The 17,551-nt window shown below is 37.8% G+C and overlaps 2 protein-coding genes across 6 annotated transcripts in view; one reads left to right on the top strand and one right to left on the bottom strand.

Annotated features, from left to right (window-relative positions):
- Positions 1-2,212, top strand: part of LOC131579860 (neurabin-1-like) — a 40,809-nt gene extending 38,597 nt beyond the window's left edge. For all 5 annotated transcript variants that reach the window (XM_058840346.1, XM_058840348.1, XM_058840347.1 and 2 more), the window contains one exon: positions 674-2,212. In XM_058840346.1, the coding sequence (XP_058696329.1) occupies positions 674-841 (168 nt within the window). In that variant the 3' untranslated portion in view covers positions 842-2,212. The remainder of the gene's footprint in view (positions 1-673) is intronic.
- Positions 2,213-2,737: 525 nt separating this feature from the next.
- Positions 2,738-15,788, bottom strand: PDK1 (pyruvate dehydrogenase kinase 1). Its single transcript, XM_058840355.1, has 11 exons — positions 15,527-15,788; positions 12,237-12,378; positions 10,722-10,793; positions 9,986-10,170; positions 9,607-9,696; positions 9,237-9,314; positions 8,547-8,623; positions 7,763-7,861; positions 6,720-6,830; positions 5,453-5,566; positions 2,738-5,323 (listed from the first exon to the last, which is right to left on the bottom strand). Exons 1-11 carry the CDS (start codon positions 15,657-15,659, stop codon positions 5,183-5,185), a joined length of 1,242 nt encoding a protein of 413 aa, XP_058696338.1. The 5' UTR covers positions 15,660-15,788; the 3' UTR covers positions 2,738-5,182.
- Positions 15,789-17,551: the final 1,763 nt, after the last annotated feature.

Raw genomic sequence — 17,551 nt, 5'->3', positions numbered from 1 at the left:
GGAAAGGTGTTCTAACTTCAGTCTCCAGAATATGCCTGCATTTTAAATAGACATGCAACACTAAATACCCTGTATTTTATAAAATTTCATGGGCACAGAGAAAATACCAGTGACTGGCCTGCCAAATGACTTTCCAGTTGTGGAACCCCAAAGGTTGATGCCTAAAGCTCAATGTGCGCTTGATGCGTTTGGGCTGACACAGTGCGAGTGCGGTCAGGCACTTGGAATCGCGTGCTGCCACCTGCCGATCGCAAATCGAAGTGTTCGTCCGCTTCCTGAGACACTTCTTAACAATACACTTTCAAATCCTTAAAATTAAAGAGTAGTTACTGAATAGAATTTCGTGTATAAAAGAGCTAGAAAAATATCTGGAGACTACTACCTATGATGTTATTTTCTGGAAATTCTCAGGGGTTTACATGTTTGTAAAATGCGACATGAAACTGTTATTTCACAACTGATGAGTTGGCCTTGGTTTTCTTACCTACCTTGTTACCCAGATGATTATTTACAATGTTTTCAAGGTCCTTAGTCTTTGTTTTTCAAATAAACAGACTATCATATCAAAAATTGAGTAACACTTTCTTACATTGTTAATGCACAAGCACTGTTGACAGTGCTGTTGGGAAAAAAAAAAATTGATGAGGTTTTGTTTTGTTTTCCTCCTTCAAAGGCTTTGGGAGTTTCCAGTCAAAATGACCGATCAACAATAAAGAAAAAAATTAAGGATATTAGGAAAACACAGGAAAAACTGGAAAAGCAGAAGGAAAAGGTTCAAAAGAAGGAGAAAGAAGTTCGCAAGACTGGCAGAGTGGTGGCCACTCTTGAATCAAGCTGCTAAAATGACCATTTTATTTTAGTGCAGACTTGCCTAATCTTGATGAAGTTCAGCAGATTTGTATATAATTGTACAATTGAGGGAGGAGGGAAAGTGCAACAGTTCAATGTGGTAGGTGGTTTTTTTTCTTTTTAATTTTGGTCCCTCCCCATTGCAGCCCAATAAAATGAAATAATGTTTTCAGTATTTTTATTTCTAGTTGACTCTGCCTGTATTAATAGACAATAATTTAACTTTCTGCCTTAAGTAACATTTCTTCTTCTGACGTGTCATATTCCCTTTTCATTGAAATTGATGTTTGTGAAAAGTAGAATGCTGTATTAAAAATCATTCCAGTATTAGTCAACTAGCATTTGATAGAGTTGAAGCTGATAGAGGGACGATAGAGAAATCCTGCCAACAAGTTCAGTCTGTGACAGTCTGTTTATCTGTTGCCACTAAAGATGTATAGTAAAAATTAAGAAAATGGTAATGTCGAGTTAATTTAAAAAGAAAGCATGTATTTCAAATTTAGGATTATTTTAATTCTTGTACTTCTGGAACTTCATTCAAAGTTCACTTAGTAGCACATTGTTTTTGAATTCTATGTGTTGCAATTTACTGAGAAAATAACGAAGAAGAAATACTAAGTAGTTTTCACAAACTACATATCCTAAACATAATACTAAGTTTTCTGTACACTACCTGTATGGTGTTGGGACAAGGTTTAAGCCTATAAATAAGATCCTTTTTAACCTATTTTTCCTAAATAATACATAGTTTTATAGATCTATGCTATGAATAAGATCAATTTGCAATACATGTATTTCTCTTTTCTACATGCTACAAGAGTTTTTTGTGGACCAAATTTATATATTTGCTAATTTTAAACAATACTGTTTTTCAGACTTAAAATACTGAGGGAAGACTTGTAGGAAAAATTATCACTCACGCACTGGGTTTCTGCCTTGTATTTAAATGTTCAGTTGTAGACTGCAGATTATTTCTCTTTAAAGGAGGATTTGATTCTTGAAATAGCTTAGAACATGACTTGGTGTTTTGTATATTTACATACTATTTTCTAGAGATACTACAAGAGCACTTCCTTAATTTAGATTATTCCAGAAACATAGACTAGATTAAATATCAGTTCCACCCTAGAATGGACTAGAACAAAACTTACATAGTTTGTTTATGTGGACCAAGTTCTCCTTTAAATCTATGGATTTTTTTTCATTTTAATTAAATGAATGAACTTCACTGTTGGTGTTTCACATTTATTATTTTTTTGTATAAATGTCTTAAGAATTTCAGCAAAAGGACTGTGTGGAAATGCTTCTGCACACTAGGCATTTCCAAAATAAAGTTTGAAAATCTTGATAATAATTACTTTTTTGAAAGGGTTTATATTTCAGTCTTATGCATTCTTTGGTTAAGATTTAACTTATCTGCTTTGTTCACGGTAGCTTTTAGGTGTATGCCAAACTTACAGACCTTGAACCAAAGAGGAGTGCTGCCCTACTGATGAAAGAGAAAGGAATTAGAACTATGAACTCATCAAATGCTCAGGATCTCCTACATAAAACCACCCTTTAATTAATTCAGTCAAGAAAGCTGAGTATTTTCACAGCTAGAACACAGAACATTGCACAGAATATTTTCTTTAAGCCTACTATTGCACCCTGGGAAGAGTTTTCTCATGAAGGAGACTAGTGGAAATAATGGTTTCAGAGGTTTCCCTGTGTGCAGAGCTCTTACAGGTAAGGAGGGCCATGGAAGGGCTGATAAACTCCCCTGGCTCCTGAGCATGAGAACACTGATGATTACAGCCCATAGCGTTTAACATTTGGTGGATGTTGAATGAGAAGGCTGGGTGCACGGAATGAGCTCAGTTCTAAGCTACATAGTCACACAACAAGGTTTCGTTTTTACAATAGTTTTAATGAATAAATCCAGCAATTCTTTCAAAAAATTAACACAAACCAAGATTAATTTTACAGTGCAAGACTGAGCTAATTTGCATACAAAACTATTAATCTCGGCATTTTGATAGTATGCTACTGTTCTGTAGTGATTCACTTCAACTTAACCAGTGTGCTCACAATGACTTCAGTATAGTAATGAAAATACTAAATACAAAAGTTGCCTTCTACACTTCTGTTTAAACTAAAAGTTATCAAAGATCAAATTTGTAACAAGGATTAAATATTGTAAATCAAAACACTATGCATTTGTGTTTTCACCACAGTCATTTGGGGTGGCAGGTGAAGAGAGAACTACAAATATAATTATACAGCAAGTTGCTCTAGTAATCAGAATTCAATTGGTAGTTAGCTGAGAACATGGAGAATTTTACTAAAATACTTAATAGACAGTTTGTAGAAACTCAGCTTTTCTTCAGAAATGCCACTTGTAGTTGTCCGATGTTACTAAAATAAGTTGAGTTAAGAGATTTAAAGGCTGGAGTGCTCAGCTTCAGCCCTGAGTTTTTAAAAGCCCTTGCTGTAACTTTCAGCTTTAGTTTTGCAAAAGCAGTAGCTGCATGTGTCCCTTCTAACATTTGTACAGGCCCCATTTTATACTCTGTGGCATTTCTCACATCCTTTTGCCAGGGCCAAAGAAGAGAACAGCTCTCAGTTCTCCTCACTTGTAGCCATGCAGATTGAAAGGTGTTATTACCCCGAATCCTTGTAAGGAAGAAAAACAGGGGCCTCAAGGTGCCCACAAGCTTAAGTGGAATAGGTAACCCTACTGTTCTGGTGGCAATTAAGATACAATAATCCTCCCTCAGACTGTCAGCTTAACTGTGTGTACAGCCCAGTTTGTAACACACTTCTATCTACGTTAGCTTAACCAGGGTATAAAACCATTTCATTGTTTTGCAGAACTTGACTAGGGAGATAGCAGGTGATAAATCTTGAATCTGGCTCAGCTACAACTAGAGTAGCATGCCTTCAATTTCCAACATCCCACCTATCCCCTTCACTTGTGGTATCTCACCTTCTGCTCTGCACAGAGATAGTAAACTAGCAAAAGCTAGGCTTCCTGTTTCTGAGAGGGATTATGCATGTCAGCTGCAGAACAAAACCCACTGAATTACATGCAGTTTAATTAACTGAGAAAAGGATTAGGCCTCAATGACTTTAACTGCATCACTCCAAAAATGTTCAGGAATGACAGGGATCAAGGTGCAACACAGATGTGTATGATTTGAACAAAGTTCGTACAGTAGGCATTAAATTGAATTCTTTATTAAAAGGACTCTGTATCTGAAATGCAAGATTCACTCCCCTCTCTATCTTCCTCTGTATGTTCTGATTTGTCTTTGACTGATTAACATACTCTGGTTATCATGTTTATGTTATAGTGTGAATTCCAGTTACTACAAAAATGAGGCCAGGAACATACTACAAATGCAAAGGTACTTTCAGAAACTTAATTCCACATATTATACTGTCAAAGTAATAGAGATGCCCTATTACAGACAAATCTTAAAAATCTGTTTATTAAAATAGTTTCCATTTACAGCTGTACCTGACATGCCCAAGTCTGAAGGCTAGAATGTTGATACTGTGTTTTGGTATGACCTACAGAAATAGAGGCAAATGCAAGACATTTTTCTACTGTACACAAGCCATTGCTAATTTTCAATTCACAATGATCAGGGCAAGATAAGTTTTTCACATCCATTATATATTCACATTACAACCAAAGAAATACAAATGATGCCACATACCTGAGATACATTATACCAGTAGTAGCAGTTAAAAACGCTTTTAAAATTTTTTATCCCTATGGAGATGTGTGATTTCTACAGCTGAAAAAACCCCCTTGATGTAGGCAGTATATGTAGGCAACATATCTAACTTAGCAAAATTAAGCTTCAGCATGCTTAGGATAAAAGAAAGTGCCAATACAGTTGCAAAGGTTTAGCAGTGAGCTCAATATTTCTTACACAGGTTTTTCATTAATCTGTAGAATTGTATAATGGAAGAATGTTCCAGTAAGCTTTTTCAATATTTTTTCTAATAAAATTTGTAATAATACAAATTAATATCAGATGTGATAGACATTGCATTGATCCCTATAAAAACCAAAATATTGCTCCTTTGACTTAGCTCTGAAAGCAGTCATAAACAGAAAGTGAAACAAACAAAGTATGACCTTTCTTTATAAGTGCAGGTTAGGGGGTTTTGGTGGCTGTTGATTTTTTAATTTCAGAAAAGCCTAAATACAGTAAACTTTCTGTTACACCACTTAAAATTACTTTCACGTATCTAAGTGGCTCAACATCTTGGTATAAATTAGGTCTTCTAAATTCCCTTCACAGACAAGCGTACTTCTTAGGAGCTGCTGAGGAAAAAGCTACATACTGCGAAAAGTGGTCATGTCCTTTGGCTCACTGCTTGGCACACACCAATCATCGGCTTCATGATTTGCTTTATAATGTTTCCAGGCTGCTTTGTTGTATACAGGGAGTCTTTCAATTGATTCTGTTGATAAGGCCTGTGAAGAGAAAAAGCTGTAGCTGATGATTCTTTTTAATTGAAGTTATCATAATGAAACAAGGAGTTCCATTAGCAGTTCAGATTAGAGTTGCTGATAAATCTAAAGTGGTAGAATGTTGCATCATACCTTGATGTAAATAACTGCATCTGTGCCATAGCCTTCTAAGGAATACAGTTTCAGGTCTCCTTGGAAGTACTGTGCATACAGACGTGATATGGGTAAGCCATAACCAAATCCAGCCTGATCAGGAGAAAAAATATACTTTCATTAATTGCATTAATGAGTGGCATTTTCTGTTTTAACTTAATAGGTAAAATAGACGAACTAAGCATGGTGTTTGACAGTAACAGGAGTTCAGATGTTAACTGTTATGCCCCCCTCTTCCCCAAGCTGTTATTTACCCCAAAACCAGAAGAATGCATGAATGATTGTTATGAGAAGACTCTGATTCCTTTGTCAGGCAGGGCTGGTAGATAACACATCTTGTATTATATGGTAGCTTTTTGAAGAGATGCCATTAGAGAAAACTGTGCTGTGTCTACGTCACGCCTCGTGGACCTACTAATCTTAAGTACTTAGTGTCCTTAAGTCAGATACATTTCACTGTCAGTATACAAAAAAAAAGGTTCAAGACACAGTATCTATGAATATACAGCTTATACTGAAATTCTCACAAGCCCTGGCTGTAATAGCAGGACAGAGCGCTAAAGTGTTAAGCATGATTTTTTGTTTAAATACTAAATTTTAGAGGTAATCTCTCAATGAGCATGCATAACACTCCTCTGTAAAGATCTCATGTTTTGTGAGTTGCAGGATCATCTACATACAGAATACATACATATATTTTTAAATGATGCAATGTGGGAGAATAAATACAGGAAAGCGGTTCAGAGATTCTAATTTTTGAGAGCTTAGGCTTTATTTCTTGTGCATTTATTACATTCACATGAGACCAAAGTGGTTTCTTCATGTGCCCTGTCACTTGTCATCCTTGCTGGGGTTTGGTACAATTAACTACACAATACAAATGAACTATGGCCTTGATCTAAGGTCATTGCTACAATTTTCTTCCTTTCATTGAGTGGCTACAAAAATAATTATGAATCCTGTTCTCACTGCAGTATGTGCAGAATAGCTAAGTACTCTGCTTGAGGTGGGTGATCTTTAGATTTTGTAGAAAAAAGAAAATCTTGAACAAATTTAAATAATTTTTAGTGTTTTATGCCATTTTCCTGTTATTTTTTGAAAAATACCTTAATTAAGCTTGAATTAAGTAAAATTCAAATATTACTCAATGAAATATCTATAAAATCAGTATTTCATAGCTTTGGCTAAATGGTTTTTGTGACAATTAGACCTATCCATGATGCCAGGGTATAAAAGACTTGCATACCAAAGGTGTAGCTCGTGAAGTCTCAACACGAGGACGTGGAGCTGTTGAATACATATAGTTGAACAGTCTGTCAATTTTCCTCATAGGAACACCACCACCACGGTCACTCATCTGGAACAAGAAGGACCATTTAGCTTTATATCCCTGAATCCATTTTTATAAAAAGACTGCTTTTCTCAAACAATAAGCCAGGGAAAGTTCTGACAAAGTATTATTTGAAGCTGTCCCTACCAAGTTACAGATTTTCTTTAATTCTCATCTTCAACAATGACCAAGGAGAGATGAATCCTTCCCTTTCATCCCTTATCCAAGCCATTAAATAAAATACTGCCAATAAGAAGCATTCATAATCTCTTGGAGAAAAAGAAATTCTGCTTGAATTGTGCATTGCTTTTATCTTGTTCATAACACACTTTTGTCTGAAGTCACTATCTATACCTTTTAGCAAATGCTAGGTTTTGTGTATTTTATCTTTATTCCTCAAGAATACTGCCATTTAAATATAATTTACTAAAACCTATTACTTGAAAGGAGTAAGTCAAAGGAGTTGTTTTACTGCAGTTTAGTTAAACCTATAAAAAACCCAGTGCTTCCAGCTGGTCTTTGAAATCAAACATGGATGTTGTACGGAAAAAGAAGAAACTGCAAACTCTACTTTAGAAGGTTTGTTTTGTTTGGAATATACAATATATATTTCCCTTTCTTCAGTTGTTTAACACCTGTATAGTTCTGTCATTGTCACTTAGAAAATGTTGATGTTAGCAATTGTATGAAGATGCTACTTCATTTTTAGTCATGGTTACTTCTAAGCTAGGCAAGACACAAGCAAGTACAGGATGCTATTGCAGAGCCCTCAGTGTGACTACAGCTTCTTCATGAGGCAGTGTGTGAGATTCCATAAGGGTTTTTTTACTTACATATGTCATCACATAAATCTATTGATGGAACCAGATCACCAGCTCAAGTTACTAATATGCTGCTCATGACACGAAAAAAAAAAACATAATCAAAATAACCTTTGGAACAGTAGAAAAAGTGAGTACCTTCACAGTTAAATCCTCATTTCCCAACGTGATGTGTACATGAATTGCAGGATAAATGCATTGATCAACATGATGTTCCATGGTGGCTCTCATTGCATTCTGTAATTTGCAAGCACAACTTAAATCCTACTCACTTTATATATTATCTTAAAATATCAATTTAGCAGTTATTTTTATCATGTATTTAAGAATCAGAACAAATGTATATTGGTTTTAGAATGGGTTTTTTGAAATTCCCGGTTTATTCAATATCAGTATATATTTAGTTTATTATAATACAGAGACTGCAAATATTTAATTTTTTTAAAGGAATCATGAATAGTTTAATTAACAGCATTTGTGTTCTAGATTTTTTTATAATGCACATAGTACATGCAATATGACATGAAATCCAAGGAAAGTCTAGGACTAAACTGCTTCAGAAGAGCTCTACAGGACCTGTTACACATTTTACCAGATTTGAAGATACACAATTTATGGGATATCTTATTGTCACTTGCTTCATTAAATAGTGTCTTCATACATTTTAAGATTTAAGCTGTCTATTCAGAAGGTATTAAGTGGCTAGGTAAAACAGATACATCTTCCAAAGCTGTTAATTTTCTATGCAATTACTGTTTCTCTAATAGTACAGGGTAGCTGTGTTCTTGCAGTCAAATGGCAAGAAGTTTGCACTTGCAAAAATACGCTGTGATCTAGAATCGGTTTGAAAAGTCAAAGCAATACAACCTCAGTAAACAAAGATGTATGAAAGAATTGTGTAATTAATGGTAAGTGCACAGACCTTGAAAAGTTCAAAAATCATGTGATAGAGATGTGATGGCACATACACCACTTGCATGGGCTGTCCTGGTGATTTAGCTGGAGAGAAGAGAGTCTAAATAACTAAATAGCAAATGACATGTCTTTTATTCATTCCCATAGTAATTCAAAATGTAAATTTGTATTGACAAATGGAAAGAAGGAAAATTTGAACAGAAATATTTTGAAAATTTGTGTGTTAATCAAAAGTTATAATCACAATTTTCAAATGTTGCTTGCTGCTTTAAAAATTAATCTCAAAACCCAGCATGTGATCACTGACTAGGGTATATCATAGTTGCTTTCGAATAACCTCCTTATAGGTATCATGAAGATGGAATGGAACGTCTTGTATAAATCTTTAATGTGTTGCAAGAAATGCAGAGAGAGTAAGATGCAATAATGTCAGGTGAAGACATGAAATCTTAGCGAGGGAAGGAGCCTGCTAAAATTTGTTATATCAACAGCTCGAGAATCAACGACTTACTCATGTCAGTTTTCTGATTAAAGGGAGGAATGGGGAAAGTGTTCTGCCAAATTTTAAAAAACCCAATCTATGACAGCAAATACAGAGAACACATGAATTATGTGAAAAGCAGAACATTTCACCGCCAGCTCCTTTAGAAAAAGCCATCATGATGTTTAAGAACATGCTTTGTCCACATTCACTTACCATTCAACTCCTCAAGGATAAGTTCTGGAGAGCTCATGTAATATAAATCACAAAGTCTCTTGGCATTTTCATAGCCATCTATAGTAAAAGACAGAGGAAGTTACATTTCCCCCTCCCACTTTTTTTTCCTCCTTAAGAGTCTGCCAAAAAAATAAAGTTTGAAAGTAGTGTGTGCTGTCAGGGAGATTTGTATTTTTTTCAGAAAAGCTATATTTATAGGAAAAAGAAACAAAATTGTATTTCATGTCACACAGAACTTCCGCTCCAGGTAGGAAAGAACAAAACAATATATTCATATCAGGGTGTGTATTTGCTCTTAGTATAGTCATTCATGTAAGTTTTCAGGATTCTTGTTCTTATCTGAAGTTACCTCTAATAACTTCAACAACGTTGCAGTTAGGATCGATGCTTCCAATGTGTTTTGGATGAGCTGGATTAATTTTCCCACCAAACAGTAAAGCTGTCAAAAAAGAAAACATCATTTAATATCCAGCATAACTTTATAATTTCAGTTTGTGTCCAGTTTTGCTAAGTAAAAAATTTATAGGCAATATATAATTTCAGTCCTCACCATACTGAAAAGCCTACTATTAATAAATATTTTGGGAATGGTATTAAGAATGAGTGATAAATGGCAAGGCAAATAGTATACTCCTGAGTGGCACCTTAGTACATACTAAGCACTTACAGAAAAATACAGTTAACATGGTACAGGTATCATTTCCTCTCCTTTGAACACTGGCACTTACAGTGTTGATTAAGAAGCATTCTGATTGAAATGCGACTCATGTAGAAGCGGTCTAAAAAATACTGCACATTCTGTGAGGTCACTGGATCAATGCCAAAGCTTTCCTTGTATTCTATTACTCCTTGAGCCATCGTAGGAATTACATCATTGTGGCGATTCCGGATTTTTATCACAGTATCTGTAAAACTAAAACAAATACATTGTTAGTATTTCACTTTCAAGGGAATTTAATACTCCGGCAAACAGAGTGCCTGTCTGTAAAAATTAAGATATATACAAAAATATCACATCTGCCTATTGCAATGAGAAGGCAGGTCAGTCTTTACAGCATATTTCAGGTGACTAGTGTTGAAACAATCAATAATGCACTATTTTGACTATTTATAAAATTATTTATTTATTATCTTGATACTGCCAAGAATCAAGAAAATAAATAAAGATGTCAAGATATAATTATCTTGATATCTGCCAAGAGAAAGAGAAAACTGTGCCAGTTGTTTTCATGCAGAACAACCCATGCCTGTCAAATGGCAGTTATGGTCAGCCAGCATTCTACAGAATGACATTATGCTAAAGTGCTTAATTTCCCGTTTTAATGTACCCTCCTTTTAGGGATGGGATGACATTGCTGCAATTTTTCTGTAAAGATTTGAGATAGGAAATTTTTTTCAGCTATTGTTTTCTTGCCAGTTCTTCTATCCAATATTAACAAGATATATGTGACAGCAAAGCCTTACCTCTGAATAGCCCCTGAATCTTCTGAGCTTTTGTCCTTAAAGTCCAGAATCTCCTGAAGACTTTGGACATACCTTTCGATGAAACAAACAGGATAAAGATCAATTTTAATATGCTTCCCCAGATCTCTCTGGTTAGCAAGTTGTGGCTTTCCAGTGTTGCATGTTTCCAAATCATTCTGCCTGTCTCCCTATGAATTTTGATAGATTCCTTTGAATCTCTTATAAAATTCCCAGAGCAATGAATTCCACAATTTAATTAGAATGTATAAAATATCACCTTTATGTTTTAAACCCAGTAGGTGATCACTTATTTGCAGCCTCAGCGCATTCCTGTTAGTAGAAAAATCTTTCCATTTGTTTATGATTTAAGTATTTCTGCCATCCCTTTCCTTAGATATGTATTTTCCAAGCTGAAGAATTCTATTTGGTTTCTTCTCACGTAGAAATTTTCCAACCCTCTGATTATCCCTCTTGGTCTTTTCTGTTCAGGATGTAGCTGCATGCAATTCAGGGGAATAATGGGCTAACTCAGTGGTACAATTATATTCCTCCCCATTTGTTATTTAGTTCCTAACACTATTTTCTTTCTTGCCATCAACTGACATATCCAGAAAAATATTCCCAGTAGCATCAAAATTTCTTTTTCCATTGTGAGGAAGCAAGCACACAAGGAGAGGAGGTTCTTCCCTGTGTTCTGCTTTACATTTGCCCAAATGGAATTAATTTCCCATTTGATCAGTGTCACCTAGTATCATGAGAATGTAAGCATTTGTGTTTGATTAAGAGCCTTCATCTTCATTGATAGCTCTTTTCATATTCAGTCATCTAGTCAATCCCACTTACTTGCAGATTTTGGCAGGTATCTTAAATTTAAAAGCATTTACAGAAATCCTTGTGCCTTTAGCAGTTGCCAAGCAATCTCTTTGTTTTGCTTTCATCTTTAAAAAGTATGCATAAGTTCCTTACTTGGAAGCAAACTTTACTTTTCAAATAATGTCTTTTTCACCTTAATACCTTCATGTTCTCTTTGTTTTATGTTTTGACTTTGGGAACTTCCTGTTGCTTTTTCTTCATATCTTCTATACCTTTACTCTCAAGCTGCAGTAACCTGTCTTGTAAATGGTTTCTGCAATGTTTATCCAACATTTTGTACTGTAGTCTGCTTCTGTTGTTTTCTTCAACTAGCTTCTTCACTTTTAGGTAAGTTCCCTATTAAACACTCTTCTGGTGGATTTTTGTTTAAAAAAAAAAAAAATTGATTCCTCATACATGAGTGTGTGCAACACTTCATTATTTTTTAATGCCCTTGTGGGTTCTGTAATTGCTCCTAAATGGTTTTTTTCCCCACATCTGTAAATTTATTTTCTGATCACACTGGTATATTTAACATCTCAGTATAAAAAAGTGATGTTCACGTAACAAGCCTAAGAATGTTCCTTCAGTAGAAGTGAGTTCCTCCAAGCTGTGTTTATGCAGAAGGTCACCCTTCAAGGAATGGAATGTCACTGTTCTTACCAGCTCTGCACCAGCTGAACTGAAGGTGTCCTTAGGAGGTTGTCTGGAAGCAAACTTATTTCCTTCATTATGTTTGCCAATCTCACAGGCAGCTCTTGTCGCAGAAACATAAATGAAGTCTTTTCACAAGCATTTTCAGATCCTAAGACCAATATATCAGAACGAAGTCAATACTTACGGTAGAGAACTACACAAACTAACTTCCTTACCTAAAAGGCCTATACCTTCATTTCAAAGCTGACTCAGCCAGGCTATGCAGGTAATGCAGTGTTTCATGGCAGCAGCCCACTTGTATTTCAAAATTTATTGCATACTGAAACCTTTCTGTTGCATTAATGAGAATCTCCAGTATATAAACAAACAAATTCAACAGTTACAGACCTATACTGTTCAATTTAAAATATGGCTTCTATCTGTGTATATTGTTCATTTTGTATGCAGCAAACATTGACTCTGACCAGCACTGATCAAACAATATTGCATTCTGAGCATGTCAGAGAAGCAAATTAAACCAGTACAGGAAACTATTTATGAGAAAAATGCTTAAGAAAGTATCATAGTCCCATATAGCCTGCTTTTCATCACTGATCTTAGTGAATTATCATAACTCATCCTCAAACACTTTAAGGAAATTAATTCAGTAGTATTGATCTCATTTTCAACTAAATCTGTTGCAGTTTAAATTCAGTCTTACAGGAACAGAAGTCAAGTGAATGAATTCACATGAATAGTGAGAAAGAAATGAAAGTAGGACAGCTACTCTGCTTAGCCATTAGGATACTAATATATTGAATTTGTTACACTTTTAAAAGCTAGAAGTAAAAATACTGCCTCTTTTGATAATTGACCTCTGCTTTTGTAAGAACAAGTGTCATCTGTGGGGGTGGCAATTAAATGTGGTTATTAAAATCCAGGCCTGCTTTTACTCCCACAAAGCTTGTTTTCCTAGGCAAGAAAGGGTGCAGCGTGGGGAAGACACTAAGAAATGCTGTTCATCATTCTCAGCCAGACTTCTTTCTAGACTTAAAGATTGTCACGTAAACAGCATCTGAACTTCCTAACCTGCCTATCTGCTGCAGTGAAGTGCATACTTCAGGTCTGGTGTTTCACAACAGGTATCTCCTAAAAATTAACTCCTGTGTTACTGCTCAGTTCACTCCTTCCATTTGGCAAGGGGAAGTTGGGGAAGAAGATTAAAGGAAGGGATGAGGAAAGAAAAAAGGAAGCTGGGAGTGCCTTAAACATGAAAAACCTTCACCAAATTGAAATAGAGCAGTTTACTTTAAAGCAGGCAGACTCAGACACATAATAAACTACACTGATGCAAGAATGTCAGTTTAAAAAAATGAAAAATTTACAAGAAATTCTTCTACAATGGCACTTACCAGCAGTATGCACTGTCTACATATGACCTCTGCCTAGAAACCTTTCTTCTCCCTAGTCAGATTGCATTTCAGGCATGACTGTTACTGGTCTTTCCATTTTCTTGGGTAGAATTCCAAGAACAAATCAGATTGGAGGTATTAGAGTGTAAATATAATATTTAAATGCCTCATATACTCAGAAAATTACTTTTCAGAAAATAGTTTTTGTATCTGAAGGTCTTATCTTTGCAATCTTGGGTCAAACATGCAAGGCAGTATAGGGCAGGCAAATTGAATAGGCAAGTGACTCTCTTCCCCTGTGCAGCTACAGTCTATATCTAGGCAAAGAATGGGTAAAACTCCTACAGAAAATACTGTGGTCTTATAACCCAAGAGTAGACCTAAATTTGCTTATAGAACATTTCACCTTTTTTAAGTTAGCTTTACCAGATTTTATTATTTCCTCTTTGACTGCTCTCTTACAAATGGAGAAAAAAAATTCCTTAATGAAAACACCATCAGATTATAATGGCTACAGAATGTGTTGTAGACAAATATGTGTTATAGACAAATACTGTCTCTGTCTTGCACTCTTTTTTTATTTCTGTTATTAGTTTTTACTCTCTGTGACTAAATCCTTAAGCAAAAGACAGGAAAAATACTGTAGAAATTTTCAAGATTATTTTTACCATAAAGATAAAAAGGTTAAGGTACTAAGAGAAAGAATATTTTGACACAAGGAAACAGTGTGACTTGAAAATAAACAATGATTTTATGGTAAGCAATTTATCAGAAGTAAAATAATACAGGTCAAAGCAAACTGAATTGCAAGATTCTTTACTTAAAATAAAGCAGCAACAGAACATATGGTGGAGCTTCTGTAGGAATCTGGAGTTTTAAATGTCAGATACATTTCATTGCCACAAGTGAAACATTGAATAGATCGATGAAGTGACAGCATATAATTGTGAGGAAAATCTTTGTAAGTCTTCCTGCTTATACAAAGTTTGGGGTTCTAGAATTAGTTCTCACTTAGATTTTACTTGCAAAACTATAAAAAGCCATGAAAGTATTAACTAGTTAAATATATAATATGTAAACATGTGCACACCGAAGTGCCTTGGGTATGGAAACAGAACATATTATAGAATGTCTCTGACCTCAGACTTTGAAAAAGTGTCTCAGTGTGACTTACACAACCTTTCTCTATATGGTCTTTGCTTTAAAGCAGAATAGAACAATTCCTGTGATCCCTTTTGTCTCCAAGCTGACAGTCAAACCTGGACGAATTAGGAGTGATTTTGGCACTGAGTGTCAGTGTCCTGTTACTGATTTACTCATTTTCAAGACTAGATTCCAAATCCTCCAGGATGGCTCTTGTTGTCCGCATCCTGTTCCTTCTCTCACACACCTTCTAAAACAGCAACGTTTGGGTACAATGTTTCTGTAGGGCACAGGCAAGTGACCGAGAAGTGATGACTGTTTCAGCCCCTCGGTGCCAACTGGAGCTCAACCCTTCATGTGTTCGGAAGATGCCTTTAAAAGGCTGCATGCTGCTTAGCAAAAGGCTTAACCAGTCTCACCTGTCTGAGTCACTGCTCTAATGCTACCAGTTGTCACAGCTGTTCCCACCCTCTCCCCAACACTGCGGATTCTGCAGGAAAACACCCAGCTACCCTGCTGGTGCCAAAAACTGGAGTTTTCAGCTATATTTCAACCTTGACATAGTTGCGGTCTCCGGGAATGAGCCAGCTGGGCCTCATGCCCCAGAAGGAAGCAGAGTCCTTTTCGGGCAGAAAGCACAGCATTCACAGATAAGGAGCAGCAGGACAGCGCTGACGGGGTGAGGGGTCGCGGCCGTCCCGCTCCTCACGGGCACCCGTGGGAGGAGGGGCAGCGGTCGACAGCTGCTCAGCGGGGACTCACCGAAGTCCAGAAACTGCTTCATGGAGAGCGGCGAGGGGGAGAAGCGTGAGTAGAAGTCCACCTGCTGCGGGATGTTGCCCGGGGAGGCGCTGCCCGGGGCAGCGCTGCGCAGAAGGGCGCGCAGCAGCCTCATGGTGCAGCTCCGTCCCCTCAGCTCAGCCCGGCCCGGCCGCCATTTCCCGCCGCGCCGCTCCCCCGGCCCCTGCCCAGGCCGCGGCCGCCTCCGCCGCGCCGCCGGGAGGAGGTGCCCGAGGGGGGCGTGTGTCTCCGCCCGGCCCAGCTCCGCAGCGGCGCGGGGCGGAGGAGAGGGCGGCTCTGAGGGAGCGGGGCGGGGGTGTCCGGAGCCGCCCGGCAGCGCCTGAGGCGGACGCTCAGCTGCCCCCGGCGCCTTGAGGGCACGACGGCAAAAGGCGACTCTCGCTTCGTGGCGGAGCCCGGCCACGGACAGGTACGTGGCCTTACGGGTGCCGGTGCCGCCGCCTGCCCGGCGAAGGGGAGCCGTGAGGGGGCCGGAGGAGTTGTGGGTGCGGGGGCCGGGACCCACAACTTGTGGGTTGGGGCAGTAAGTTGTGGGTGCAGGGGCAGTGGCGAGGCCGAGAGATGCCCGTGCACCAGCGGCTCTCGCCTGGCATTGGGCTGCCCGGGGACTCGGCCGTGCGGACTCAGCGCACCCAGGGCTCCCCCTCGCCGTGCCCGACAGCGGAGACTCGGCTCCCAGCTTGGGTGACCCGCGGGCTGGAACGGGAAACTGAAGGAACTTATGGAAGCGCTGGCGTTGTCCGTAATGCCGGTGGGAGGGCAGAGCCTCACCCGAGGGCATCGGCCGGGGCTTAAACAGCCATGTGTCTTCTCGCAGTCACACCTGTGTCTGCCCAGCTGCGGGGTGGGCTGGGGTTCCTTTTAGCTACCAGAAAAAAATATTATCAATCAATCAAACAAACAAACAAAAAACACAGAGGAAGAATAGGGCTTCTGCCTGTACAGGTGCACTCCTGATCAGTCAGCAATGAGCACAATATGTATCTGTATTGGTGGAAAAGCACTTGGACCATGTGTCACAGCGAATCACTTTACTGCCTGTTAAAATGCATCTTGTGAGGTACCAAATTCTGTATTGAATGGTTTATTGTCCTGCTCTGGTAGAAATATCTAGAATACTAACCAAAAAAATGGCTATTAAGAGCGATTATAAGCATTTCTGGTAAGTTTACTGCGGTATAGATATCTAAGACATTTTTGACACTACATTCTCATCTCCATCAGATAGATCTATTGGTATAGATACATTTTGATACCTGGTAGCTTGAGCTAGGTGCCTCAAAAGACCGACCTCCAAAGAAATTCCTGGGCAATTATTATTACAGTGTAAACTCTGCACTCAACAGTGTGGATCACTACCCATATTACAGTCTGGGCCCTTCTTGGCCTTCATTGCTTTGTTGTTTGTTACCAAGTGTTTGCCACGTGGTCATCTTCACATCCTCTTAGGTCTGTTTCTATGGTAGTTTCAGTCAGTTCTGTAGTCCATGTTATAATGTGGTTGCTCCAACTATTAATTTTTGAGTAATATTTAAATTACAGTTTTGTCTATTCTAACAATTAATAATGTTCAGGCTGCTAGTTCCAGGTTTCACTGTGTATGCCTGTTCTTTTCAACTGTGATCCATCTTTGACTTACACAATATAGCCATATAGCTCAGCTTGCTGTAACAATTCTTGTTACTTATGTCAAGCAAGCACTTAGCTACTTTCAAATAATATTAATTTTTCAATAATTCCTACCTTTGCTTTGGTAAGCATACCTGCTTTAATAATTTAGTATTTGATAAAAGTTTAACCTTGTGCCCTAGCAGAGTTTGAAGGTAATTCTCTCTGATACTACATAGGCCATAATTCACACACAGGGACAGAGGTGCGTGTATATCTATACCTGTGTACAAAGTTACTATGAAAAATTCCCCTCGAGATCAGTGGAATAGATCAAATCCATTTACATTTACGAGTTGCTCCTTGAGGACTGTAGTT

This window comes from Poecile atricapillus, chromosome 5 (assembly GCF_030490865.1).
Source record: "Poecile atricapillus isolate bPoeAtr1 chromosome 5, bPoeAtr1.hap1, whole genome shotgun sequence".
In the NCBI taxonomy this organism is placed as follows: Eukaryota; Metazoa; Chordata; class Aves; order Passeriformes; family Paridae; genus Poecile; species Poecile atricapillus.
The sequence above is the reverse complement of the archived record's forward strand: the minus strand, read 5'-3'. Positions and strand labels throughout refer to the sequence as shown.

Bases quoted from the DNA above. Each gene is read 5' to 3' on its own strand.
- PDK1 (XM_058840355.1), bottom strand. From the start codon at position 15,659: ATGAGGCTGCTGCGCGCCCTTCTGCGCAGCGCTGCCCCGGGCAGCGCC. The intron at 10,171-10,721 runs GTAAGGCTTTGC...TATTTGTTTTAG, and splicing joins GATTCAGGGGCTATTCAGAG to TTTTACAGATACTGTGATAA. The intron at 9,697-9,985 runs GTAAGTGCCAGT...CTTTTTTGACAG, and splicing joins AATGCTTCTTAATCAACACT to CTTTACTGTTTGGTGGGAAA.